This window comes from Perognathus longimembris, chromosome 23 (genome assembly GCF_023159225.1).
Source record: "Perognathus longimembris pacificus isolate PPM17 chromosome 23, ASM2315922v1, whole genome shotgun sequence".
NCBI lineage: Eukaryota > Metazoa > Chordata > Mammalia > Rodentia > Heteromyidae > Perognathus > Perognathus longimembris.
This window is the reverse complement of record NC_063183.1, coordinates 7177879-7204044: the sequence shown is the minus strand read 5'-3', so window position 1 is coordinate 7204044 and position 26166 is coordinate 7177879. Positions and strand designations below refer to the sequence as shown.

The window sequence follows — 26166 nt, the reverse complement described above, 5'->3', positions numbered from 1 at the left end:
GTGCTCTACCACGTGAGCCACAGCTCCACTTCTGGGGTGTGTGTGGGTGTGTGTGTGGGTGTGTGTGTGTGTGTGTGTGTTAATTAGAGATAAGAGTCTCCCAGACTTTCTTCCTGTGCTGGCTTCAATCTTGATCCTCAGATTTCAACCTCCTGAGTAGCTAGGATTATAGGCACAAATCATAGGCTAAGCCCAGCTCTTTCATTCATACTTTTATCTTAGAATTGCTTCAAGGAGAACCCAAACTTCTAGAAACATACCTTATAAATTATCTATGCACATATGCAAAAATGACATGTATCTAATTTATTTATTCAGTATTACATAGTCACAATAAGATGCTGGAAGTTATATACCCAAAGGAGACTGATTATTTGTAGCATGTTATACATTCACAATGGAATACTATGCAGTCATATGCAGGAATGAGAAAGTCTGTCTTGATGTGAAATGATCTGAGCCAGATTAAGAACCAAAAAAAATGCAAGCTACATACAGCACAGGGTAAAGTTACTAGCATGCGTGTAAAACAGCTCGTGTGTATGTGTGTACAGGTGTATCCATTTGCACAGAGCCTTAAGCTTTTCTGAAGGAGAATCAAGTCTACACCGCCCTTACTGTCCGAAGAAGACTAGAAGAGCTAGGAAGGGAGAATGCTTGCCACAGCGGCTGGATGTCTTTTGATTTCTAAACCATGGGCAGATTTTGGAAGGATAAAGGTATCACCAAGGTGACTGATGCACAGGTAAAAAGGAGATGTCTCATTCTTCACTAGATGTCTTTTGTGGGCCCACAGACTCTGGGATAAGTCAGAGGCTGGTCAGCTCCTGGGTTCTTGCTTCTAGCCACTTGGGTCCCCACAGGGCTGGCCCCATGGGCCCCTGCATTTCTGCAGATTGGCCCACACACCAGTTCCACTTCCTTCTGTGTAGACAGCACAGGCTCACTTCCCTCTGATCTGCCCTCAGACACAGACCAGCAGCATCTTCACCCACACACAAGGAAGCCGAGCAAGTTCCTTCTGCCCAAGAAAACAGGCTGTGCTGGCCACACAACCCACAGGCAAGAGACTTGTGAGTCACAGACACACACACACACACACACACACACACTCACACACACACAGTCTCCAGGATAGAGAGCTGAAGAAGGTTCCTTCTCAACACCCAGTCTCCTCTAGAACATGTCTGTCTAGCAACCTGGGAGACTGACATGCTCATCTGACCACAGCCTAGCTTGCTGTTGGAAAGGCCACTCCATGGAAGGCTTGTTACTGGGGTGGTGTCTCTTGGACAGCATCTTCACCCATCATGTCCTTGTACTGCCGCTTGAAGAAGCCGAGCTGTCAGGACAGAGAGAGAAAGAGAATAGAGCTTCAGAAGCAGGGAATGGGGTGGGGTGGGGGACACCACAGGTAAAGGTTGGATAAACCAGGAGGGAAGGCAAAAAGGGCTGAGAAGGGCCAAAAACAAATGGCACAGAGTGTAGGCAGTGAGAAAATAGCATCAATGTTGTGTTGGGGCTAGGAAGTATAACAAGAACCAGGTAGGGTGGCTCATTCCTGTGATCCCAGCTTGTAGGAAGGCAGAGATAGGGAAAACCATGTGAGTCACAGACTCAGAGAGAGGGAAGGCCACCTTGCGGTAGCAAGTATGTAAGACCCCATCACAACAATAAAAACCAAGGGAAGGTGGTTCATGCTTATCATCTTGGCCACACAGGCAGCATAATAGGGGGACTGCAGTCCAGGCTGAACCAAGCTACATTGCAAGACCCTATCTCAAAAATGACAAAAGCATAAAGGATGGGAGTTGAGTTATACCTGCCTAGCAAGCATGATACCTTGAGTTCAAACCCCAGAACTGGCAAGATTGTGTATTTATTATTAATTTTCATTGTATTATTATTTAACATTATATTTTATTATTTCATTGTCATTATATTTTGTATGTGTGTGCCAGTACTGGGGCTTGAACTCAGAGCCTGAGTGCTGTCTCTTACGTTTTTCATTCAAAACTTAAACTCTACCACATGAGCCACAGCTCTACTTCCAGCTTCTTGTTGTTTCATTAGAGATAAAAGTCTTGGGGCTGAGAATGTGGCTTAGCAGTAGAGTACTTGCCTAGCAGGCATGAAGCCCTGGGTTCAATTCCTCAGCACCACATATAAACAGAAAAAGCTGTAAGTGGCACTGTGGCTCAAGAGGTAGAGTGCTAGCCTTAAGCAAAAAAGCCAGGGACAGAGCTCAGGCCCTGAGTCCAAGCCCCAGGACTGGCAAAAAAAAAAAAAAAAAAGTCTCATGGGGTCTGGGAATATGGCTCGAGTGGTAGAGTGCTTGCCTAGCATGCATGAAGCCCTGGGTTCGATTCCTCAGTACCACATAAACAGAAAAAGCCAGAAATGGCATGGTGGCTCAAGGGGTGGAGTGCTATCCTTGATGTCATCATTTGATCATATAAGCTGATGGTTACGTCTCATTTGATCATGCAGTAAAGATTTTCTCTGCAGTTCCAAGGAGCTCTGATCTATACTAAGGGTTGGGAATACATGTGGAGAAGACAGAAAAATGTGTCCCTTGTTCCCTGCCCTCAAGAACTTACAGGGTAGCCAGGTACTGATGGCTCACCCCTGTAATCCTAGCTACTCTGGAGGCTGAGATCTGAGGATCCCTGTTCGAAGTCAGCCCTGGGCAAGAAAGTCTGTGAGACTCTTATCTACAACAAACTATTCTCAGGAGAAGCCAGAAGTCATGCTATGGCTCGAGTGATAAAGCATTAGCCTTCAGCAAAAGAAACTGAGGGACAGCGCCCAGATATTGAGTTCAAACCCCTTGACCGACAAAATAAATAAAATAAAATAAAACTGAATATGATATCCAGCTGAAGGAACTGAGGCACAGAGAGGCCCTGACTTTCCCAAGGCCACATGAACTAGGAATGGAACCGACTGCTGTAGCCGCGGAGTGAGAAGCGGCAGCAGCATGGGAGGGGCAGGACGGAGGTGGACTCCTGGGTACCTTGTACAGACCAGCAGTGATCAGGGCCAGGAGGACCAGTCCCCCGATGGTGCTACCCACTATCAGTGGCACAGGGTCGTGAAGTTCATACAGCTCCACTTTAGTCTCAGTCTGAGGAGAGGGGAGCATGAAGAGAAGAAAAGATGGTTGGATGTTTTTCCAATCAAACCTGCATATACCCCCCACTCAATGATCAGCACCTCCCTATGTGCCCTCATTCTTCCTGGGACACACACACTTGCTCCTCCCTCCACCCTCAGATGGCACCCTCTGTGCCTGAGACCTTACCTGGGACTTTACAAACATGCCTTGTCCTGGAAGCAGTGCAAACTCGGAATCATTGAACAAAATCTCCGCCAAGCTCACCAGCAGAAGGTGGCCATGAGACTTCTGCAGAAAACAACACAGTGGGCTGGGGATGTGGCTTAGTGGTGCAGCGCTTGCCTAGCACGCATGAAGCCCTGGGTTCCATTCCTCAGCACCACATACACAGAGAAAAAGCTGGAAGTGACGCTGTGGCTCCAGTGGGAGAGCTTTGAGCAAAAGAAACTCAGGGACAGTGCCCAGGCCCTAAGTTCAAGACCCAGGACTGGCAAAAAAAAAAAAAATGCAGTGATGGCAAGCAAAAGCCCAGAGGATCCTATCTGTGCCTGGCCAGGCCCGAGTGCCATGCCACGTACCTCAATATACCAGTCAAATGAGAGATTGCCCATGAGGGCCACCTCGAATTCTTCCTCCATGCTGAAGGTAGGGATGTCGCACTGGATCCTGTGGCAGACAGCAATGGAACAGTTCTGGAAGGAAGGAAGAAGAGGCTGATGATGAAGGAAGGTGACACACATGCGCAGCCCTCTCAGTGAATAGACCACATGGGGCTCCAGAGAGCAGATCGAATGGGATCGCGGTGGGTCGTGTGTGGATCCCCGGCGGGGGGGTGGGGGTGGGGGACAGGCATCTTCTCACCAGCACAGGGGTCTTCCTGAGCTGAGCCTGGAAGTCAGATTGAGGGGGGCGTCTCTCTTCAGTATGACAGGTGCTTGAGAGGTTCTGAGGAAAGAAATACCATAAGGAGGGAAGGAAATGGCGGCTCCTCCAGGCGAGGCAGCCTGGGCCCACGGAGAGGTCAGAAGAGGCTCAGGGGTCCCCTTCAGGAGACAAACAGGAAAAGACAGACTGAGGGGTGTGGGGAGAAGACTGGAGCTACTTCTAAGATACAACTGGACTCACCTGAGAGAAGATGACTTGGGGGCGGTCCCATATGGTCATCTTAGCCAACCGGACAGGAACCCAGAAAACCACACTCATGGGGAAGCTCCTGTGGCCCAGATTTTTGAACTAACCAAGAAAAAGTAGTGGTCAGGGCTCTCCGGCCTTTGGCCTCCCCCACCTCCTAGAACCAGCCTCCATCCTCCCCACACAGTCCCTTCCAGAAGCGAAAGGAGTTCATCCTCTGCGTGAGGGTGCACCCTGAGTGTGCGCATGCGTGCACCCCGCTCTCCCTATTGTTCCCAGTATCCTCTCATCCCTACCTGGTACTGATGCTTGATCACCTGACTGCTCTTCTCTGAGGCGGTGAAGTTGAAATACCTGGTCGAATTCTCGCCACTGAGGAAAGACGAAGATGGAAGATGACAGAATAGGAGGGGGGTTGTAGGACGATGCAGGACCGAACTGACACATAGGAGCCAGACACACACACACACACACACACACACACACACACACACGAACTCAACCAGCTGTGTCCAGCCCAGTGCCAACAGCTCAGCCATGGCCCCAGCCCCCACCTGGTGACCACCAAGTACACGGCGTATTTTACAGGCAGCGCCAGTTGGAATTCAGTTTTGTTGGTCCTAGGCATGTTGTTCTCACTAGAGAGAGAGAAAAAGACACACACACAGAGACAGAGAGAGGGGAGAGAGAGAGAGAGAGATTAGCCAACTCTTGAGATCTAAGAAATTAGCCACCGGGCACTGGTGGCACACACCCATCATCCTAGCTTCTCAGGAGGCTGAGATCTGCGATCACAATTCAAAGCCAGCCTGGGCAGGATAGTCTGTGAGACTCTTATCACCAATGAACCACCAGAAAACCAGAAGTGGAGCTGTGGCTCAAGTGCAGGAGGGCTAGCCTTGAGCAGAAAAGCTTAGGGATAGCACCTAGGCCCTGAGTTCAAGCCCCATGTCTGACAAAAAAAAAAAGAAAGAAAGAAATCAGTCTTTCCTTCTCTCTCTCCTTCAGTCAGCAAGTTTGTTATCTCTGGATCCTAAACCTCCCCTTCCCTAATCATCCCCCAAGACAGAGACCCCTAATCATCCCCCAAGACCCATCCTTGCTAACTCAGAACTGCCCCTCAGCCCTCCTGTCACACTTACGGATTAAACTCGTCCATCAGTCATTTCCTGGTATGACCTCCATCTCCTTACATCCTGCTACGTGGGCTTAGCCTATTCATGTCTGTTTGTGTCTTGAACTTGGGGCTTGGGGCTTGAATTCAGGGCCTAGGCACTGTCTCTGAGCATTTTTTGCTCAAGGCTGGTATTCTACCACTCAAGCTTTACTTCTGGCTTTTTTTTTAATTAATTGGAGATAAGTGTCCCACAGACTTTCCTGCCTAGGCTGGCTTCAAATCTCAGCCCTCAGATTTCAGCCTTCTGAGCAGCTGGAATGGCGGATGCCTGGCTGTTATTTTGTTTGGGGGGATAGTGTCACTGATGTGGCCCATGTTGCCTTCAAAACTGGCCAGCCTTCAGCTTCCACCTCACAAGTGCCTGGATTACAAGCAGGTGCTACCATGCCTTCAACACATGCTGGTCTTGCCAGGCTCTGGGCTTTGCCTTGTTCATGCTTCTTTTTTCCTGTCTGTCTCCATGCCCACCTCCGTGGAGATCTTTGCTCGGCAGACTCACAGCCTAAATATGTTTCCTTCAGAGATCTTCTCTGGTCACCCAGCTCCAAGAACAGTGCATATCCCCTGCTAGTCAGTTTTCTTGTCTACCCATGGCACTAAATCATAACCTCCAAACCTCCAGGAACCACAGCACTCTCAGTCCACCAGCGCGTATCACAATATCTAGCACACGGGGAGGTGCTTGGTGTTTGTTGAATGAATGAATGGTCTGATCTGAGGACCAGTGTGGAGTGGAACAAGAGGCAGAGCCCTGAAAGGGGAGGATGCCCATGGCAGGGTAGGATTAGGGCACCTGGTCACGCTGGCCTTGAGGAGTAGTCTGTTTCCAAGAAAAGCATACACGTCCACATAAAATAAGACATTAAAGGTGACCTGGAGGTGGAGAAAGCGGAGAGGTGAGAAGAAGAAGGAACATGATGTCCACAAACAATGGCTGGATAAAGAATGACCCTGCCAGCCAATGGAATACGACTCAGCACTAAAAAAGTTATGGTCCTTGAAAACTTTTTCCCTAGCGGGAAGAAGTGGCTCAGCAAGGGCCACACACTGTCTGTGTGCATTTATAGGAAGCCAGGATAGGCAACTCTACAAAGCTGAGTGGTTGCCAGGACCTGGGAGCATGGGGACTATGGGGCAGACTGCGAAGTCCCTAAAGTCAGTCAGGGTGACGGCTGCACAGCTGTGATTCCATGAAAGGCCACTGGACAAAAGGTGACGCAATGCAGCGCTGGTCCTCACTGGACACTATGTTGAAAATAAACTGTGCAACTTGTGAGTGGGAATCAGAGGGAAAAACTAGGACCAAGGGAGGGAGGACTGACATTATCCAAAAAGAAATGTACTGTTTACCTGACTTATGTAACTGTGACCCTGTAACTACACATCACCTTTTTTTTTTTTTTCTGGTCGTGGGGCCTGGGTGCTGTCCCTGAGCTCTTCAGCCCAAGGCTAGCACTCAACCACCTGAGCCACAGTGCCACTTCCAGTTTTCTGGTGGTTAATTGGAGATAAGAGTCTCACAGACTTTCCTGCCCGGGCTGGCTTTGAACCACAATCCTCAGATCTCAGCCTCCTGTGTAGCCACTGGCACCCAGCCTTGTACATCATCTTTATAATAACAATTTTTAAATTTTTAAAAGAAAAGCTACTGGGCTGTAAATGGGTACATTCATGGGATGTGAGCTGTAGCTCAATAAAGGTGTTTTGTAAGAAAGAACCCTCTAATTTGGAGGAGGAGGAAGAAGAGGAGGAAGAGGAGGAGGAGGAGGAGGAAGAAGAGGAGGAGGAGGAAGAAGAGGAGGAGGAGGAGGAGGAGGAGGAGGAGGAGGAGGAGGAGGAGGAGGAGGAGAAAGGGAAAAGAAAGGGGATGGGGGAAGAAAAGAAAGAGGAAAGAAGGAAGGAAGGGAGGGAGGGAGGGAAGGGGGAGGGAGGGGGAGGAAAAGAGGGAAGGAGGAAAGAAGGAAAGGAAGGGACAAGGAAGAGAAGATAGAGAAGGCTCAGGAGGAAGAGGAAGAGATGAATTGAGGAGGAAGAGCATTGGGAAGAGGAGCGGAGGTCAAGGATGCTGACCTCTGAGTTTCCAGGGAAGATGGGGTTGCTGACACTGCACACAGTGCTCTTCAAGGCCCCATGCTCATCAGTGGGGGACACAGATGTGCAAGACAAGGTCCAGGGTATCTGGATGCGCTGGTTCTGGAAGGCAACGTGGGCAGCTGTGGCCTCCGGGACTGCCAGCCGCGCGTGGAGGAGGGCGCAAGGCACATGCAGTGGAGAAGGATTCTGCTACCTGGGTTAATTTATTCCGGAAGGACAAGGCGTCTGGGTGGTAGAAGGTCACCTCGGTGTTGTAGGAGTCCTCACCTTCATTACCCACAGTCACCATCACATTGAAGTCTCGGGGGTCTCCCACCACCAAGGAATCCAGGCTGTGGGAGCAACCAGACCAGACATGGAGCATCAGAGGGCTGTCCTGTGGTTAAGTGGGCTTGGGTGGAAGTGGACGCAAGCATGGAGCTCCCACAGGGACCTGGCGACCACCCAAGAAAGGGACTCAAACAGCCCAGAGGCCATACAGTACAGGAGTGGATCTGAAACACGTGGTACCTATACACAAAGGAATTTTGCACAGCCATTAGAAGGAATACTATGATGTCATTTGCAGGGAAATGGATGGACCTAGAACAAATCATGTTAAGTGAGGCAAGCCAAGCTCAGAGAGACCAACCATGCATGTCATCGGTCCTATTTGGAGGCCAGATCTAAAATACACCGGGACACGATAAATGATACAGGATTCTAGGCATGCACACACAGTGAGACCAAAGGAGGACACTCTTAGGAGAGGAACAGAAAGGCACAATGCCTAGGTGCCTCTAACCATATAAAATCATATTTACCAAAATGAACTCCAGGAAATGAAAACAAGAGGGTTTGTTTTTTTCTCTTTTTGGCTGTTTTTATTTTCTTTCCTCTTTTTACTGTTTGTTCATGTATACGTCTTTGGGAGGGTAAGGGGGGGACACAGAAATAAAGGGACAGAGGGTGAACAAATGTAGCAATGGTGTTCACCAGACACTATGTTGAAAATGAACTGTGCAACTTTGTGGGTGGGGATGGGAGGAGAAAACAGAGAGAGCAGAGGAAGGGGTGACATTGTCCAAAAAGAAATGTACTCTTTACCTGACTTATGAAACTTTAACCTCTCTGTACATCACCTTTAAAATAACAATATATATTTTAATGGACTCAATGAAGCTTTCTTGGGGATCAGGAAAAGAACAGAGCAGCAACGAGGAGAAGAAACTCACCCCAGAAAATTGAAGGAGACACTGAGGTCATCCTGGCAAACATTGTCATTGCCACAATTCTTCTCAAAGGGAAACTGTAAAAAAACAGAATGTGAGGAAAGGAAGTCATGAAACAATCAAGCGTTGGAATAAAATTGGGTGAAATAAAATAAGCCTTAACACCAGGCACCGGTGGATCACACCTGTCACCTTAGCTACTCAGGAGGCTGAGATCTGAGGATCACAGTTTGAAACCAGTCTGGCAGAAAAGTCCATGAGACTCTTACTTCCAATTAACCACCAGAAAATCAGAAGTGGAGCTGAGGCTCAAAGCGGTAGAGCACTAGCCTGGAGTAAAAAAAGCTCAGGACACCACCCAAGCCCTGAGTTCAAGCCCTACGACCAACCAAAAAACAAACAACAACAAAACTATCTTAGCCTCTTCTCCATACCCTTGTGGGGCCCCAACTCAAGACTCACTGAGGCTGTGAAGATGGTCTGAGCATCTTCAGCCAGAACCGGCCGAAGGCCCCCAAAATGGGCCAAGGGGACCCCCACCAGACTATAGTTGAGGCGCAGGACGATGGGTCTCAGTGAATCTTGCACACAGTTCTAGAAGATAAGAAGGGCTAATGATCTGTCCTCCTTCCTTTCCCAGGCCCACCCATCCATGTGTGGTTCAGAGGACTGCTCACCGGTAACTGTAGATTTAGGGTTTCACATGCTGGTGTCAGCCCCAAGGTCTGTGTGCGTGTGCGCGTCTTTTTTCCTGTATCCGCAAAGATGGCCCGTGAATGAGTGGAATCCAGGATCAGGTCGTATGTGATGATGCTCCGAATATCCTCTGGAGAGATGCAGGAGCTGGCGGTGAGGAGCCTGTCTTCCCAGCGTGACAGACAGGACTTCCATGCCCAGGCTTCTGAGCTCCAACCACATTATTTGGGAGGTATTACTTGACCTTTCTGGGTCTCCATTCTTTTTTGGTTTTTGCCAGAACAGGGGATCTCTCAATTTGCTTACTTATCTGGTGCTCTACCACTTGAGCCATGCCTCCAGCTCTATGTGGGGTTTTTTACTGGTTATTTTGGAGATGAGAGTCTTGTGGACCTTTTTGGCCTAGGTTGACTTCAAGCCTTGATCCTCCGAATTTTACCCTCCTGAGTAGCTAGAATGACAGCTGTAGATCATCACTACCCAGTGTAATGCTGCTAAATTCTTAATTTCAGTCACTGGTTTTCTGTGCTAGAATTTCAGTTTGCTGCTGTTCTCTGAATTTCAGGTTCTGGCTTTTGTTTTTTTTTATTCTTGAGTATAGTTTATTCCTCTCTCCTCCCTGTAATTCCTGAATAAGCCATAGGTCTATTTCTACTGTGTGCTGTTTCTCTTGATTTCTGGTCAGTTCAATTCAAGAAAAAGGAGAAGAATGAGGAGAAAGGAGGAGGAGGAGGAGGAGGAGGAGGAGGAGGAGGAGGAGGAGGAGGAGGAGGAGGAGGAGGAGGAGGAAGAGGAGGAGGAGGAGGAGGAGGAGGAGGAGGAGGAGGAGGGCGGGAGGGAGGAAGAGGTTGAAGAATCTACTTTATGCACCAACATGGGGCCCTATGCTCCCCACCTAGCAGGGGAGGGGCCATGTCACTGCAGCCAGACGGAAAAGAGAACTTTCCCTGGACTGCCATGAATGCCCAGTCACTTCATCTAGAGACTCACCCATCATGCCTCACCTTCTCTGAGCCGATCCCTTGTGTTCTTGCGGACTCGGAGACAGATGGTGACCTTTCCAGCAGCCTTGCTTCTGGCATTCCCGTTGCCACACTCGAACACATCCCTCGCCACTTCCCTGGGGTTGAATTCCATGGTCACCTCAACCCTTAGCACTGGCTGGGCTCTGTAGGGACATCATAGGGCCATCAGAAAACCTCAGACCACAAAGAAGCAGCTCCTTCAAGGAAAAAATCCCTCCTGTGCTCCCAAAGGAGCTCTTACCTGAGCAGAAGCAGGTGACCCTCGGCCCCTACAGCCAAATCCATCAGCCCATCCATCGTGAGATCCTGGCCCCCGCTCACTGCCTGACCAAAATACTGGAGCTTGGGGGAGAGCTGGGAGCCTGTGATCCGCTAAGGTCACGAAGGAGGAGGAAGAGCGAGAGGAGAAGGAAGAGTAGGAGGAGGAGAGAGAAAGAAAGGACAAAGCAATAAGAAAATGTGTGGCTTAATCACCAGGATGACCCAAGTTCACCTCCTCTAGGACCCACTCAGTCTCATTTCCCACAATTCTCAGACATGACAGCAACTTAGGAATGAATTATTCACCTTAGAACCACATCCTCAAGGCTATATTTGAACTTACCTTGATGTTCTAAAGAAAGAAAAAACTTTTACATGAAAGAAATCAAAAGTATACTGTCTGAACCAAATCTCATTTATATGGCCAAAATGAGGCAAACATGCAACATTGGTCTAGCCAAAATTATCACCTAAATATAAGGAGTGAGTTTTACTATGTGACAAGGGAAAGAGAAAAAGAAAGGGAGAGAGAGTGAGAGAGAACAAACCTCACTTTGGATTATGAAAAGTCAATATTAAAACAAATCTCAATCTCAAGAGACAGCTAGGTGCCAGTGGCTCATGCCTATAATCCTAGTTACTCAGGAGGCTGAGATCTGAGGATCCTAGTTTGCAGCCAGATAGGGCAGAAAAAAAAATCAACAAGACTCTTATCTCCAACTAACCACCCCCCAAAAAAAAATCAGAAGAGGAATTGGTGATCAAGTGGTAGAGTGCCAGCCTTGAGTGTAAAAGATCAGGAACAGTGCTCAGGCCCTGAGTTCAAGCCCCAGGACTCACACAATACAAGGAATGGGGAGGAAACAAAATTTCCTGTATCTGGGCTGGGAATATGGCCTAGTAGCAAAAGCACTTGCCTCGTATACATGATGCTCTGGGTTCAATTACCCAGCACCACATATATAGAAAATGGCCAGAAGTGGCGCTGTGGCTCAAGTGGTAGAGTGCTAGCCTTGAGCAAAATAAATAAATAAATAAGCCAGGACAGTGCTCAGGCCCTGAGTCCAAGGCCCAGGACTGGCAAAAAAAAAAAAAAATTCCTATATCTGTCCATTTATGAATAACTCTATACCTTGGCTTGAACTCAGGGCCTGAGCACTGTCCCTGAGCTTCTTTTGCTCAAGGCTAGCACTCTAGCACTTTAGCCACAGCACCCCCTCTAGCTTTTTCTGTGTATGTGGTACTGAGGAATCGAACCCAGGACTTCATGCATGCTAGGCAAGCACTCTACCACTAAGCCACATTCCCAGCCCAAGGGATCTTCTTAATGAGATGATTTCATTTTCTATAGCTATATTCCCAGTAATGAGAGTAACAGATTGTGTAGTCAATCTAGGTTTAACTTTTTGAGGCTACTCCCTAAGCTGACATTCCCACCTAAAACAGGAATGTCTCCACGTCCTCCCCAGTCTAGTCAGGGCATATTCCCTTCCCCTATGTCTTCAAAGTCTGAATGCCAATGGCCCCAGAGCATGTTACAGAAAAATTCCATGTTATAGAGAGTTACTGTGGTACCTGGGAAGAGTGAGTTGTTCTTTTTGTTGGTGGTGGCCATGTGTCTTGAACTTAGGGCCTAGGTCCTGTTCCTGAGCTCTTTTTGCTCAAGGCTAGTGCTCTATCACTTTGAGCCACAGCTCCACTTCTGGTTATCTAGTCATTAACTGGAGACAGTCTCATGGACTTTGCTGCTTGGGCTCGCTTCAAATCTCGAACCTCAGGTCTCAGCTTTCTGAGTAGCTAGGATTACAGGCATAAGCCACCAGTGCCCAGCTGCGAGTTGTTCTTTTGAAGATTCTGAGAATACCGGGATAACTAACAGGGAAGCCGTGGGACTGATAACTTCCAGGGAAAAGGTCAGAAAAGCCGTTAGTACTGTGATCAGCGCAGTGACCAGGCCTTACCTGGCTGTAGGTAGGTTTGATGTTCAACTTTGATGATCCATGAAAGATGTAAACAGCACCCCGGTTCTCCTGCTCTCCTGGAGCCCCGACAGCCACGTCTGTCAGCTTGTCCCCATTCACGTCCCCAAGCACGGTCAGGGCCGCCCCAAAGCGGCCCAAGGGATGGCCCTGTTCCCCATGGAGAACAGACCCACACCGCCACGGAGCCCTCTGCACAATACAACCAGAGTCAGCCCACCCCAGGCCCGCCCATCCCCTCCTGCCCCCACCCAGCCCTGCCCCATCTGCCACTCACCCCCTTGGGCATGGGGCACACAGACACCTGGCCCCCTCGGGTCTGCTCATAGTAATGGGGAGCCCCAATGAGGACCAGGTCGGTGTTGCTATCACTGTCCAGGTCCACAGAGCAAAGGGTGGCCCCGAAATAGGAACCAATCTGGAAGAGACAGAGACAAGATCACATAGATTCCCCCTGCCTCCATCAGAGTATAGAGGAGATGTTCTCTACATGTCTAGCCAGATGCCAGTGGCTCACGCCTATAATCCTAGATACTCAGGAGGCTGAGATGTGAGGCTCGAGATTCAAAGCCAGCCCAGGCAGGCAAACCCATGACACTCTTAGTCTCCAATTAACTACCTTAAAAACCTGGAAGTGGAGCTGTGGCTCAGAGCAGCAAAGTGCCGGCCTTGAGAAACAAAGCTCGGGGACAGCGCCCAGGCCCTGAGTTCAAGCCCTATGACTGAGAAGGAAGGAAGGAAACCAGAGGAAATCTTCTTTTTTTTTTTTTTTTGGCCAGTCCTGGGCCTTGGACTCAGAGCCTGAGGACTGCCCCCGGCTTCTTTTTTGCACAAGGCTAGCACTCTGCCACTTGAGCCACAGTGCCACTTCTGGCCAATTTTCATTATATGTGGTGCTGGGGAATCAAACCTAGGGCTTCATGTATATGATGCAAGCACTCTTGCCACTAGGCCATATTCCCAACCCCTACTAGAGGAAATCTTATGGAGACAATGTGATTTCCTATATGATTCTTGATGAATGATTGTGTGGGGGGGGGGTGTGTATGTGTGTGAGAGAGAGAACATGCACACACATGTGTGTGTTTGGCTGAGGAAGGAACCCAGGGCCTCACATGTGCCTGCTTTGGAAGCAGCCCAGGCAGAAAAACAATCTGTGAGACTTTTAGTTTCAAGGAAACACCAAAAAGCCAGAAGTAGAAACATGGCTCAAGTGGTAGAGCACCAGACTTGAACAGGAAAAGGTAAAGGACAGCACCCAGAACCTCAGTTCAAACCTCAGTACCAGAACACAGAAAGAAGGAAAGAAAGAAAGAAGGGAGGGAGGGACGGAGGGAGGGAGGGAGGGAGGAAGGGAAGGAAGACAGGAAGGAGGGAAGGCGGGAAGATTGTGCCACAGAAGAGGTCAGGCCACGTCCATCCTGCAATCTCTGAGCTCCACACTCTTCACTTACCTGGCTGCCCTTGATTTCCATGCTGGGCTCCCAGACCCTAAAATTCCTCTTCAACATCACCACCAGGCCAATGTGCTGATACCGGGGTGCCCCCAGGACCAGGCTTTGCACCTTGTTCCTCAAGATAACTGCAGAAGCATAACCTAGAAACAGAGCCCCAAGAAGCAAAGTGTTTCCCACCTCAAACCCTGGCCCCTTCCACTAGCCCATCCTGATGTAGAGACCCTGGGGGCCCCTCCAGGCTCCTGTAGGTTGGGGTCACTGAGCCCTGAACTGTATTCCTCTTTGTGAGCAGAACTAAAACCAAATTGTATCAAAGCGCCAGTGGCTCACACCCGTAATCCTAACTACACAGGAGGCTGAGACCTGAGGATCGCACTTCGAAGCCAGTCTGGGCAGAAAAGTCTAGGCAGACTCTTATCTCTAACTGCCAGAAAAGCCAGAATAGAAGTATGGCTCAAGGGGCTGGGGATATGGCCTAGTGGCAAGAGTGCTTGCCTCTTATACATGAAGCCCTGGGTTCGATTCCCCAGCACCACATATATAGAAAACAGCCAGAAGTGGCACTGTGGCTCAAGTGGCAGAGTGCTAGCCTTGAGCAAAAAGAAGCCAGGGACAGTGCTCAGGCCCTGAGTCCAAGGCCCAGGACTGGCAAAAAATAAAAAAAAGAAGTATGGCTCAAGTGGTAGAATAATACCAGCCTTGAGCAAAAAAAAAAAAAAAAAACAAGATGACTGTACCCAGGCCCTGAATTCAAGCCCTAGTACCAGCAAAATTTAGTTAATGTTAGGATTTCTGTCTTTACAGTTATGCAAAATCCTGTGGAAGAGTCACAGGACCTACACTCGTTGAGTTACATTGCCTCTTGACTCTCTGAGAGAACCCCACTCTCCCCCACTTACCCAGGTATGCATCATTCATGTCTGAATTCACCCTGGTTTTGTTAATGAAGGTGACTTGATCCTTGGATTCGTAGAGAAAAGCCCCACCTGCCCAGTCAAAGCTCCCCACGGAACCCAGCAAGGGGCCATACTGGGAGAAGGGAAGAAAAGGAAGGATGAGAAAGCAGACACAAGTGCTATATACAAATAAATAAATAAATAAACAAACAAGACAGAAGCCAGGCATCGGTGGCTGACACCTGTCATCCTAGCAACTAAGGAGTCTGAAATCCGAGGATCCCAGCTCAAAGCCAGCCCAGGCAGGAAAGCCCAGGAGACTCTTCTCTCCAATGTCCCAATAAAAAGCCACAAGTAGAGCTGTGCGGCTTCAGTGGTAGAGTGTCAGCCTTGAGTGAAAAAGCTCAGGGACTAGTGCTCAGGCCCTGAATTCAAGCTCCATACCACACACACACACACACACACACACACACACACACACACACACACAGAACCCATCACATGAAGAGCCCCAAGCCTTGGCACCTCTTCTCTCTTCATTGTGAGCTGTTCCCCCTCCCCCAACTTCCTGACAGGCCACTTACAGAGGTGACAACAGCGCTAAACCCTTCCTGGGACATCTCGTGCTCGAAGGAGCTGGCAGTACTTCCTGTCTGAGTACCTGTGAGAAGACATGCTTTCTTTATTCAGACAAACACTAAGTGATGCGAACAGGGGCTGGATGCTTAAATGCTGCCCAGATGAGAGGTGGAGGCCGAGATGGGGCCTGCCATTGATCATCCTAGAGCCCAACTTAAGTGTCGAGAGACATTATCAAGCTTTGCAAAGGAGAACAAGGGGGAGCCCCTTCTGGGGGTTTTGTGGGGGGGGGCAGTGTTGTCTTCCCGGTTATTCTGGAAACAAGGATGGATGCCTTGGCTCACCTTCGATTGCAAAGATCTTTTCCTGCAGTTGGTCCTGAATGGTCTTCAGAGCATCAAAGTTATTCACCCGGAATACATGGTCCCGAGAAGGCTTGGAAGCAATGGTATTAAGCTCCTCTCTATTCTTCTCACTTCTGAACGCATCTCCCACCTGGTACCAAGGAACAAAGGCCAAAGCAGACACTTGGCGAGGGAGGCAGCAGCAGCTAGCAAAGCAAACCCTAAGGAAAAAGAACCTGACGTATGATTCGTTAACTGAAAGAATGTAACCGAAGACCCCAAGACTGTGCTGCCATGTACAGTTGGACAGGCTGTGCGCTGCACAAGGAGCAATTAAGGCTAAAACACAGCCTTGAAAGCTTCTCAGCTGTGGGGGGAGTCTGTATAGAAGGCGCTGCTTGCATGCCATGCCATGGACTTGCATTGATCTCTTTTTCTGTACTAAGTATCTTAACCTTTTAGCTCTTCCTGGATCCAAATCCTTTTCCCAAAACTTTACTGTACCCTGCTACTCTTTATTGCTTTATTTCTTGTGCCCATGCTGAGCCTTGGACTCCGAACCTCTTGCTCAACTTGGTTTATTTGCTCGCAGATGGTGCTCTACCACTTGAGCTACACCCCCACTTTCGACTTTTTGCTGGTTAACTGGAGATAAGCACCTCTCAGATTTGTCAGCTCAGGCTGGCTTCTAACCCTGACCCTCAGCTCTCAGTCTCTGAGCAGCTTGTGTGACAGGTGGGCACTACCATGCCCAGCTGGGATTACCTATCTTCAGCCACGTGATTATTACAACGACAGACCCATGATTACAAGCGTCTAAGGGCTAGCTAGCAGGGGCGTGGTTTCAGGTTCATTTGACAACGCGTTACATTGTGCTGCCTGCCAGTAGAAAATGCATCTAGAAGAATGGGGGGGGGGGGACAGAACAGTGTTTCCTACCCCAATGACATAGCGAATGACCCCTGCTTTGTCAGCTTGAGGGATGACTTCCTCATAGCCCAAGGGGTCGCCATACTTCTCCCCATCTGTGATAACGACTAGGATCTTCACAGCATTCTCGCGGGCCCCATGGGAGCTCTGGAAGAGTTCTGTTCTGTGTGGGAAAGGGGAAGACAAGGACAAGGGCAAGGAGACCACCATGCTGTTGATGCTGCCAGCCTTAGGAAATGTCAGCACAGTTGATAGCACAGACAAGGGTAGGCACTGTGAAAAAGGGAGGTCCCTCTTGCTTACACAAACATGACCACCCCAATACCTCAGCCTCCCCTTTTTATTTGTGCCAGTACTGGGACTTGAACTCAGGACCTCTCGAGCACTGTCCCTGAGCTTCTTTTGCTCAAGGCTAGCACTCTACCACATGAGCCATAGCACCACTTCTAGCTTTTTTTGAGTGGTTAACTGGAGATAAGAGTCTCACAGACTTTCCTGCTCGAGATGGCTTCAAACTTTGATCCTCAGATCTCAGCCTCTTGAGTAGCTAGGATGACAAGCATGAGTCCCCAGCACCTGACCTATCATTCATTTTTTTTAAGCCTACAGTCCACATGTGAGAAAGAACATGCAATACTTGTTTTTCCTCAATCTGCCAACCCACCTTTGCATGCACTCACATATGTGTGTGTGTGTGTGTGTGTGTGTGTGTGTCTTGTAGTACCATGCTTGATGCATGCTTGATACCCAGGGCCTTAACACTCCCAGTCCAAACTCAACCCATCTTCCCAGCCTCCCCATCGCCACCTGCTGCTTTGTGCCCATGTCCTACTCAGCCCCTCCTTCAAAGCTTCCTTCCCTCCACACACTTACCCCTACCCCCTTCAGAGCAAAGACCCTCACTGATGCTCACCAGGTACAGCCCAGCTACCCACGTCTCCTTACTCACACTACTTTGAGGATTGCTGTGGCCGTGTGCGTCCTCCCATTGAGCTGTCTGATTGGGGCTATCAGTGATCGTGGGTTCGGGTTATTCTTGAAATCGCTGAAGGTGAAATGAGTCCAGAAGTTTTCAGAGTACTGCATTAAGGAGAACTGGGAACACAGCACCTGGCATTACATAGGAGAAATCGCCCCTCGTCCCCAGCATACTGTATGTGACTCTTTCCATAGCGCCTAGTCCTCCGTGTATACTTCAACTCTGGCACCAGATCCCTATCAGCTAAGCTGAAAAACCATGAGAGCAAGCTGGGCACCAATGGCTCATACCTAAAATCTGAGCCATTCTGAAGGATCTGAGTATGGTGGTTCAAAGCCAAGCTGAGAAGGAAAATCAAGGAGACTTTTTTTGGGGGGGAGGGGTCACGGTGCTTGAACTCAGGGCCTGGACACTGTCCCTGAGTTCTTTTGCTCAAGGGTAGCGCTCTACCACTTTGAGCCACAGCTCTACTTCCAGTTTTCTGGTGGCTCATTGAAGAGAAGAGTCTCATGGCTTTTCCTACCCAGGCTGGCTTTGAACCACAATCCTCAGATCTCAGCTTCCTGAGTAACTAGGCTGACAGAAGTAAGCCACCAGTGCCTGGCTTCTGAGAGTCTTATTTACAATGAACCACCAAAAATCTGGGAGTAGAGCTGTGGCTCAAGTAATAGAGAGCCAGCCTTGAGAGAAGAAAGCTAAAGGGCAGTGCTCAAGGCCAGCGTTCAAGCCCCAGGACCGACACAACATAAATACAACTTCTCCATCAGGCTTTGCTAGGGAATGTTGTCTGGTTTGTCAAGCATTTGCCAGCTTCCTGTAGACAATTCCCAGACCTACCCATGGGCTCTCACCAAGGTTTTAGAGTTTGTGAATTGGTTCATCACAGTTGAGACAAATTCCTTCATCTTCTGAAAGTCATTTCCCCGGATGCTACCTGAACCATCAATCAAGAAGACAATGTCGCTCTCCTGCTGAGGACATCCTGGAGAAGAGAACAAGTATGGACCAAGTAATGAAATGGAGACTCCTACTCATTTTGTTTCATTTCCTGTCGGTTTGTTTCCATACTGGAACTTGAACTCAGGACCTGGGTACTGTCCCTTAGCTTTTTCCACTCAAGGCTCTACCCCTTGAGCTACATAGCTCCACTTCCAACTAGTTGTTTATTGGAGATAAGAGGCTCTCAGATTTTCCAACCCCAAGCTAACTTTGAACCACAGTCCTCAGATGTCAGCCTCCTGAGTAGCTAGGATGACAGATGTGAGCCACCAGTACCAGGCTTGACTTTGATCTTTTGAGAGACTCCCAAGTAGAGGCAAAACCACAAGCAGTTTTCTGACATAGAATTTTGATCTATTGCTTGTTGTTTTAAGCTGTTAAAGGAAATGTGTTAAGAGGCAAAAGACAGGGCTGGGGATATGGCCTAGTGGCAAGAGAGCTTGCCTCCCATACATGCAGCCCTAGGTTCAATTCCCCAGCACCACGTATACGGAAAACGGCCAGAAGGGGCGCTGGAAAACGGCCAGAAGGGGCGCTGTGGCTCAAGTGGCAGAGTGCTAGCCTTGAGCAAAAAGAAGCCAGGGACAGTGCTCAGGCCCTGAGTCCAAGGCCCAGGACTGGCAAAAAAAAAAAAAAAAAAAAAATAGGCAAAAGACACAAGGACATACAGCAATGCATGAAGGACAGATAAGAAACAAGCAAACTATGAGTCCACAAATAGGAGATAACAAAGGATGGGTGGTAGGTAGATGGTGGTATGATCAGAAGCAACACACCTCTTGGACAGGTGACATCTGAGCTGAGATGATTAGAATGGGCTCTTAGATGAGCTATGAGGCAAAGCAACCAGTAATAGTCAGTACAAAGGTCCAGAGGCCGGGACAATTTGGTGTGATTCCTGGAGAGAAAATGCAGCCAGAGGAGCTGGTGCAAAATGGAAACTGAGGTAGAAGGGATGAGAGGAAGCTGGAGAGGTCTGCAGAGGCTTGAGCCTTCTAGAACACCACCGTGGCACTTGTTATAAAGACAATAGTTCGGGGTCAGGTAGTCTTCTCTTGCCTCACAGAAGTGAGTCTCTCATTCTCTCTCTGTCTCTGTCTCTGTCTCTCTCTGTGTGTGTATGTGTGTGTGTATATGTGTGTGTGTGTGTGTGTGTATTAGGTGGAGACATGAAACTATGGCTTGAATTCAGGTCCTCATACTTGCTAGGCAGGCACTCTACCACTTGAGTCAAGCCTCCAGCCCTTTTTTGTTTTAACTAGGGTCTCCTTTTTACTCAAGCTGGCCTAGACCACAGTCCTCCTATTTACACTTCCTGCTGTAGCTGGGATGACAGGTGCCTGACACCACATACAGCTTTTTCTGTTGAGAAGGGATCCTGAGAACTTTTTTGCTTAGGCTCACCTCAAACCTTGATACTCCCCCATCTCAGCCTCCAGAATAATTAAGATTTACAGGTCTGTGAGTAGCTGCATGTGGCTGGAACATTCCTTAAAGTGCAACTCCCAAGTCTCTCCTCCCTCTGATCCTAGACCATGAGGAGTCACAGCCCAGTCCTGACCCCCATCCTCTGGTCTCTGCCAGAGAAGACCCACCTCTGAGGGACTCTGGGAACCGCTGAGGCTGCTGTAGCAGGTTGGAGCCAAACAGGAAGCAGAAGCCATTCACATATGTGTTCTCCTTGCAGGTCTGATGCACAGTAGGGCCACAGGCCTGAGGGGTGGGGCCGGTGAGGGGAGAGACCAAAGAGGAACAAGGACAGTGATGGGGGTGTGGCCATGAAGGGGCAGGGCCAGTGAGGGGAAGGCCAATGAGGGACATGGACAGTGATGGGGGTGCGACCATGAAGGGGCAGGGCTGGTGAGGGGAGAAGCCAATGAAGGACAAGGACAGTGATGGGGGTGTGGCCATGAAGGGGCAGGGCCGGTGAGGGGAAGGCCAATGAGGGACATGGACAGTGATGGGGGTGTGGCCATGAAGGAGCTGCTTTGCTTCCTGTCCTTACCAGCACCTCCATGCTCCTTCATCTCCAGTAGCCCACGTCCCCTCTCTTTCCCCACAGGACCCTCATGTGACCCAGGGCAACTCACCAGGAGCTGGGAGGGGTTGGTGGCAGCTGCCAAGGACAGGCCCAGGGACATGTTCACAGCCTCTGGGGGCACTGAGGAGGTAGATAGGCACATAATTACCCTCATAGACAGAAGAAACTGTGCAAGAGCTGCATGGGGGTCACCTGGACGTGGGGACGAGGAACCTGGCAGGTGAAGGGAGCCTCCAGATCAGGAGAAAGGGATGAGATGGGCCTACCTGAGGGTGGCTGGAGAGAGATGTGCATGCAGAGCAGAGGCTGGGGAGCCAGCACCCCCTCCCCCCACTACAGCCCCCTCCCCACAGTGCAGAAGGCTTGCTAAGTGCGGGTCTTCTCCAACATGGAATCCAGCCCAGCCAGCCAGGCCGGGACAGTGGCTCACCCTGCAGGTGGACCGGCTGACACCTGCCCGTGCCGAAGTCACACTGGTAGAGGCCACCTGTTTGGTTGGTAGACCTTATCTCTTGGGGGGCTCCAACCACCACCCTGCAAGGAGACATAGGAATAGAGAAATGTGTGGGTGTGGAGAAAGCAGCCATGGGAGAAATGAAGGAAATCCCCATGAAATGGAGCAAGGATTAGCAAAGAAAATGAGTAGCTAGAATTATAAGAGTGAGGGCTGGGAATATGAACTAGTGGCAAGAGTGCTTGCCTCACATACACGAAGCTCTGGGTTCGATTCCCCAGCACCATATATATAGAAAATGGCCAGAAGTGGCGCTGTGGCTCAAGTGGCAGAGTGCTAGCCTTGAGCAAAAAGAAGCCAGGGACAGTGCTCAGGCCCTGAGTCCAAGCCCCAGGATTGGCCAAAAAAAAAAACAACAACAGAATTACAAGAGTGAGCCACAGGCGTCTGCCTCCACCTTTTTTTCTGCCACCTTTTTTTTCTTAAAAAAAAAAAAAAGAGAGAGAAGGGGAAATATTTCTGTAAATACTTTCATAAAGGTAAACATTTTACACTTTGTAAACCATACAATCACTGTCACAACTACTCCATCCAGCCATCGTAGCTCAGAAGCTGCCATAAACCAGGTAGGATGACACACACATGTAATGCCAGCACTTGGGAAGCTAAAGCATGCGATCTCAAGTTCAAGGCCAGCTTGGGCTACATAGCAAGTTTGAGGTAAGCTCTTGCAGCTAATCAAAAAGAGGAAGAGAAGGAAATGAAGGAGGAGGAGGAAGGGAGGGACGGAGAGAAAAAGAGGGAGGGAGAGACTAAGGAGGGAGGGAAATGAGGAGGAGTAAAAGTCACAAAGCCAGGCACTGGGGGCTCATGCCTATAATCTTAGCTACTCAGGAGACTGAGATCTGAGGATCACAGTGCAAAGCCAGCCTGGGCAGGACAGTCCCTGTGAGACTCTTATCTCCAATTAACCACTCAAAAATGGGAAGTGGAGCTGTGGCTCAAATGGTAGAGTGCTAGCCTTGAGCAAAAAGAGCTCAGAGATAGTGCCCATGCCCCGAGTTCAAGCTCCCCAACCAACAAAACAAAACAAAACAAAAAGTCAGTCAAGGGCTGGGGATATGGCCTAGTGGCAAGAGTGCTTGCCTCCTATACATGAGGCCCTGGGTTCGATTCCCCAGCACCACATATACAGAAAATGGCCAGAAGTGGCGCTGTGGCTCAAGTGGCAGAGTGCTAGCCTTGAGCAAAAGGAAGCCAGGGACAGTGCTCAGGCCCTGAGTCCAAGGCCCAGGACTGGCCAAAAAAAAGAAAGAAAGAAAGAAAGACACTCCCAGTGGATTGAAAGGGAGTCATCTCTAAGGTAAGAATGACTGGGACTTTTTATTCTTTTAGTGTTACACACACTTCAGCATCCTTTGAATTTAAAACATTGTCTCTTTACTCCTTGTTCAGAAAAAGCAAAGAAACTGATTTATCTTTTTCAGGTATTTAGAAACGCACATGAAAAACAAAGACTCTTCCAGAAGCTCTTACCGGGACCCTTCAAACTGGACCACAGTCTGCCCGAAGCCCCTTGCATTCTCCTGAAAGGTCATTGGATTTTCAATATCCAAGTTGAACCCGCGACACAATGCCAGAGCTAGAGGGAGGAGAAGCAGGTAAAAGCTGAGCAGGGAAGCAGGACAGGCAAGAAGGCAGTAAGCCCTCTTCTGCCCCCATTTGACCAAACTCAGCATCTAGTGTGTCTGCCTCCAGGTTCAGTTTGGATGGCTGGCTCAGGGATTGCATGCTTTGTCTTTAGACAGCCAGAGAGGGTATAATTCAAACTTCTTCAATCCCAGAGACAAACAGAACATGTTATGCAGGTATTTATACAACAAGATAAAATATATGTCCTTAAATTGATCATCAAGGAAATTGATAGTATTGGGGCTTGAACTCAGGGACTGAACACTGCCTCCTAGCTTTTTCTACTCAAGGGTGGCACTCTACCACTTGAGCCACAGCTCCACTTGAACCCCTTAGTGGTGAGTGGGAGGTAAGAGTCTCATAGACTTGCCTGCTCTGGCTGACTTTGCACTATGATTCTCAGATCTCAGCCTCTTGTGTAGCTAGGATTACAGGTGTGAGCCACTGGTGCACAGCAAGTACAGCATTTTGATAATACAGATTTACTAATAAGACAGTGGAATTCTTTGAGGTGAGGTTGGCATTTCACTTATCTGGGATTCAACATTAGTGTTCACAGGCTGGGTGCTGTGGTTCAAGTGATAGAGCACCAGCCTTAAATGAAAAAGTTAAGGGATAACATGAGGCCCTGAGTTCAAACCCCAATACCAGCACCAAAATGGTGTTTGCTATGATCAGACTGCATGTAAATGGCCACCTACAGCCTATGGCTTGTAGGTTGTCACAAACTGACTCACAGACTCAGAGCCACATCATGGGGTGTATGTAGTAAGACACCCCCCCCCCGAACTCCACCCTGGCCAATACGCTCGCAAATGGCCTCTTTCGCCACCACCACCACCACTGATTTGCTCAACAATCAAGTTCCTGTAGGCGCAGAAAATTTCCTTCCTACGGAACTCTCAAGCATTTGCTTCCCTTCCTGACTTAGTTTCCACAGAACATAAGCATAAAAGGAAACAAAATCACCAGGCACCAGAGGCTCAAGCCTATCATCCTTGCTACTCAGAAGGCTGAGACCTGAGGATCCTGGCTTGAAGTCAGCCTGGGCAAAAAAGTCTGTGAGACTCTTATCTCCAATTAACTACCAAAACGATCTGGAAGTAGAGTTGTGGCTCAAGTGGTACAGTATCAGCCTGGAGCAAAACAGCCCAGTAAGAGCGCAAGAGTTCAAGCCTCAGTACTGCCAAAAAGTTAAAGTAAAATTCAATTTAAAAAAAAATAAGCCAGGCTCCAGTAGCTCACACCTGAAATCCTAGCTATTCAGAAGGCTGAGATCTGAGGATCATGGTTCAAAGCCAGTCTGGGCAAGTAAGTCCCTAAAACCCTTATCTCTAACTAATCACACACACAAAAAAAGAAAAATCCAGAAGTGGTCCTGTAGATCAAGTGGTAGAGCACGAGCCTTGAGCAAAAGAGCTCAGAGACAGCGCTCAGACCGAGTTCAAGCCCATGACTGGCAATCAATCAATCAATTAAGCTAGGCATTGATGGCTCATGCCAGCAATTATATCTGCTCAGGAGGCTGAAATCTGAGGATCACAGTTCAAAGCCAGCCCCAAGCAGGAAAGTCCACTAGACTCTTATCTCCAGGTAACCACCAAAAAGCCAGAAATGGCACTGTGGTTCAAAGTGGTAGAGCACTAGCCTGGAGCACAAAAGCACAGGGACAGCGCCTAGGCCCTGATTTCAAGCCCTAAGACCAGCACAAAAATAAAGTAGTGAGATAGGATCCCTGAGGAAACATGAAGGTGTAAATTTGCTGTGCAGACCAGGCATGTCCTTTCACCTCTCTGAGCCTCGGTTTCCTCATCTATAAAGCAAAGGGTGCCAAAGAACCTCACAGAGTTCATGAAGTCATTCATCCAAGCCTCCCAGCCCAGCCCAGCTTCATCTAGCTTTATTTTCTGCTTCTTCTCGAATCTTCCATCCTCGTCCATCCCCTTTGCCCTTCCCCATCCAACTCCTGCATCTTCTGCTTCTTTTTTCTCCATTCACAGACCCCCAAATTTAAATACACACACACACACACACACACACACACACACACACACACACACACACACACAATGAGGTCCCCCAATTCCCTGGGTACCTGTCAACAGAAAGATTCTCCAAGTCATGGCTAAAAGCAGCAAGAACCTGAGAGAGAAGAACCTGGGTAGCAGGCACCACTGAACCCCTTCATAGAAGCCATTAAAGTCTAGAAGGGTAGAAAACGAGAAGTAGCTCAAGGAAGAGGGCGAGGGCGGGGGCTCAGAGAGCATTTGACCCAGCCCTCCTCCAGGGATAGCGTTCAGCACTCGCCCACTCAAAAACCACCAAGGTCACTCAGGATCCACAAGATCACGTACTCTGTCACTTGTGACTCACTTGCTCCTAGGGTTGGCCAAAGTATGAGGAAAGGCAGGAAAATACCTTTAGGATCTGCCTCCCCAAACATGTGGTCAGAACAGTCATATAGAGACCAAACACCTATAGAGAGGACTCTGGGTCTCTCAAAAACACTTTGCAAAATGTCTCGACTCCACTTAAAGACCCAGGGGCACACTCCTGCCAGAGCTGTTCTGGGCAGCTATTTTGCAAAGAACTGTAGTGCTTTCTCAGTGTTTTAGGGTTGTTTTTTTTTAAGTCTCAAGAGCTGGACATCATGGTACACACCTATAATCTCAGTGACTCAGAGGTGGAGGTAGGAGAATCATGGTTCAAGACCCACTCTGGGCCTGAGACCCTACAAGAAAACTAAATAAATAAATAAATCTAAATAACTAAAATAAAAATACACTGGAATGTAGCTTAAGAAGTAGAATATTGGGCTGGGGATATGGCCTAGTGGCTAGAGTGCCTGCCTCATATACGTGAGGCCCTGGGTTTGATTCCCCAGCACCACATATACAGAAAATGGCCAGAAGTGGCGCTGTAGCTCAAGTGGCAGAGTGCTAGCTTTGAGCAAAAAGAAGCCAGGGACAGTGCTCAGGCCCTGAGTCCAAGCCCCAGGACTGGCCAAAAAAAAAAAAAAAGAAGTAGAATATTTGTCTAGAAAGCATGAGGCCCTGAGTTCAAGCCCAATCACTATCCAAAATAAAGTGAAAAGAAAAAATTC

At 48.8% G+C, this 26166-nt stretch overlaps 1 protein-coding gene across 1 annotated transcript; it reads right to left on the bottom strand.

Moving 5' to 3' along the window:
• Positions 1-310: 310 nt before the first annotated feature.
• LOC125340317 (integrin alpha-M-like) lies at positions 311-25259 on the bottom strand. The gene is made up of 30 exons (XM_048331784.1): positions 25159-25259; positions 22908-23013; positions 21348-21451; positions 20967-21037; positions 20472-20589; positions 18729-18859; positions 17848-17993; positions 16908-17061; positions 15969-16119; positions 15630-15706; positions 15049-15178; positions 14147-14289; positions 12970-13110; positions 12675-12884; positions 10694-10824; positions 10432-10595; positions 9409-9557; positions 9194-9325; positions 8735-8808; positions 7714-7852; positions 7497-7604; positions 6220-6299; positions 4804-4887; positions 4546-4621; positions 4244-4351; positions 3980-4063; positions 3697-3810; positions 3305-3406; positions 3017-3127; positions 311-1342 (listed from the first exon to the last, which is right to left on the bottom strand). The coding sequence occupies exons 1-30, from the start codon at positions 25184-25186 to the stop codon at positions 1271-1273; spliced, it is 3438 nt and encodes a 1145-aa protein (XP_048187741.1). The 5' UTR covers positions 25187-25259; the 3' UTR covers positions 311-1270.
• Positions 25260-26166: the final 907 nt, after the last annotated feature.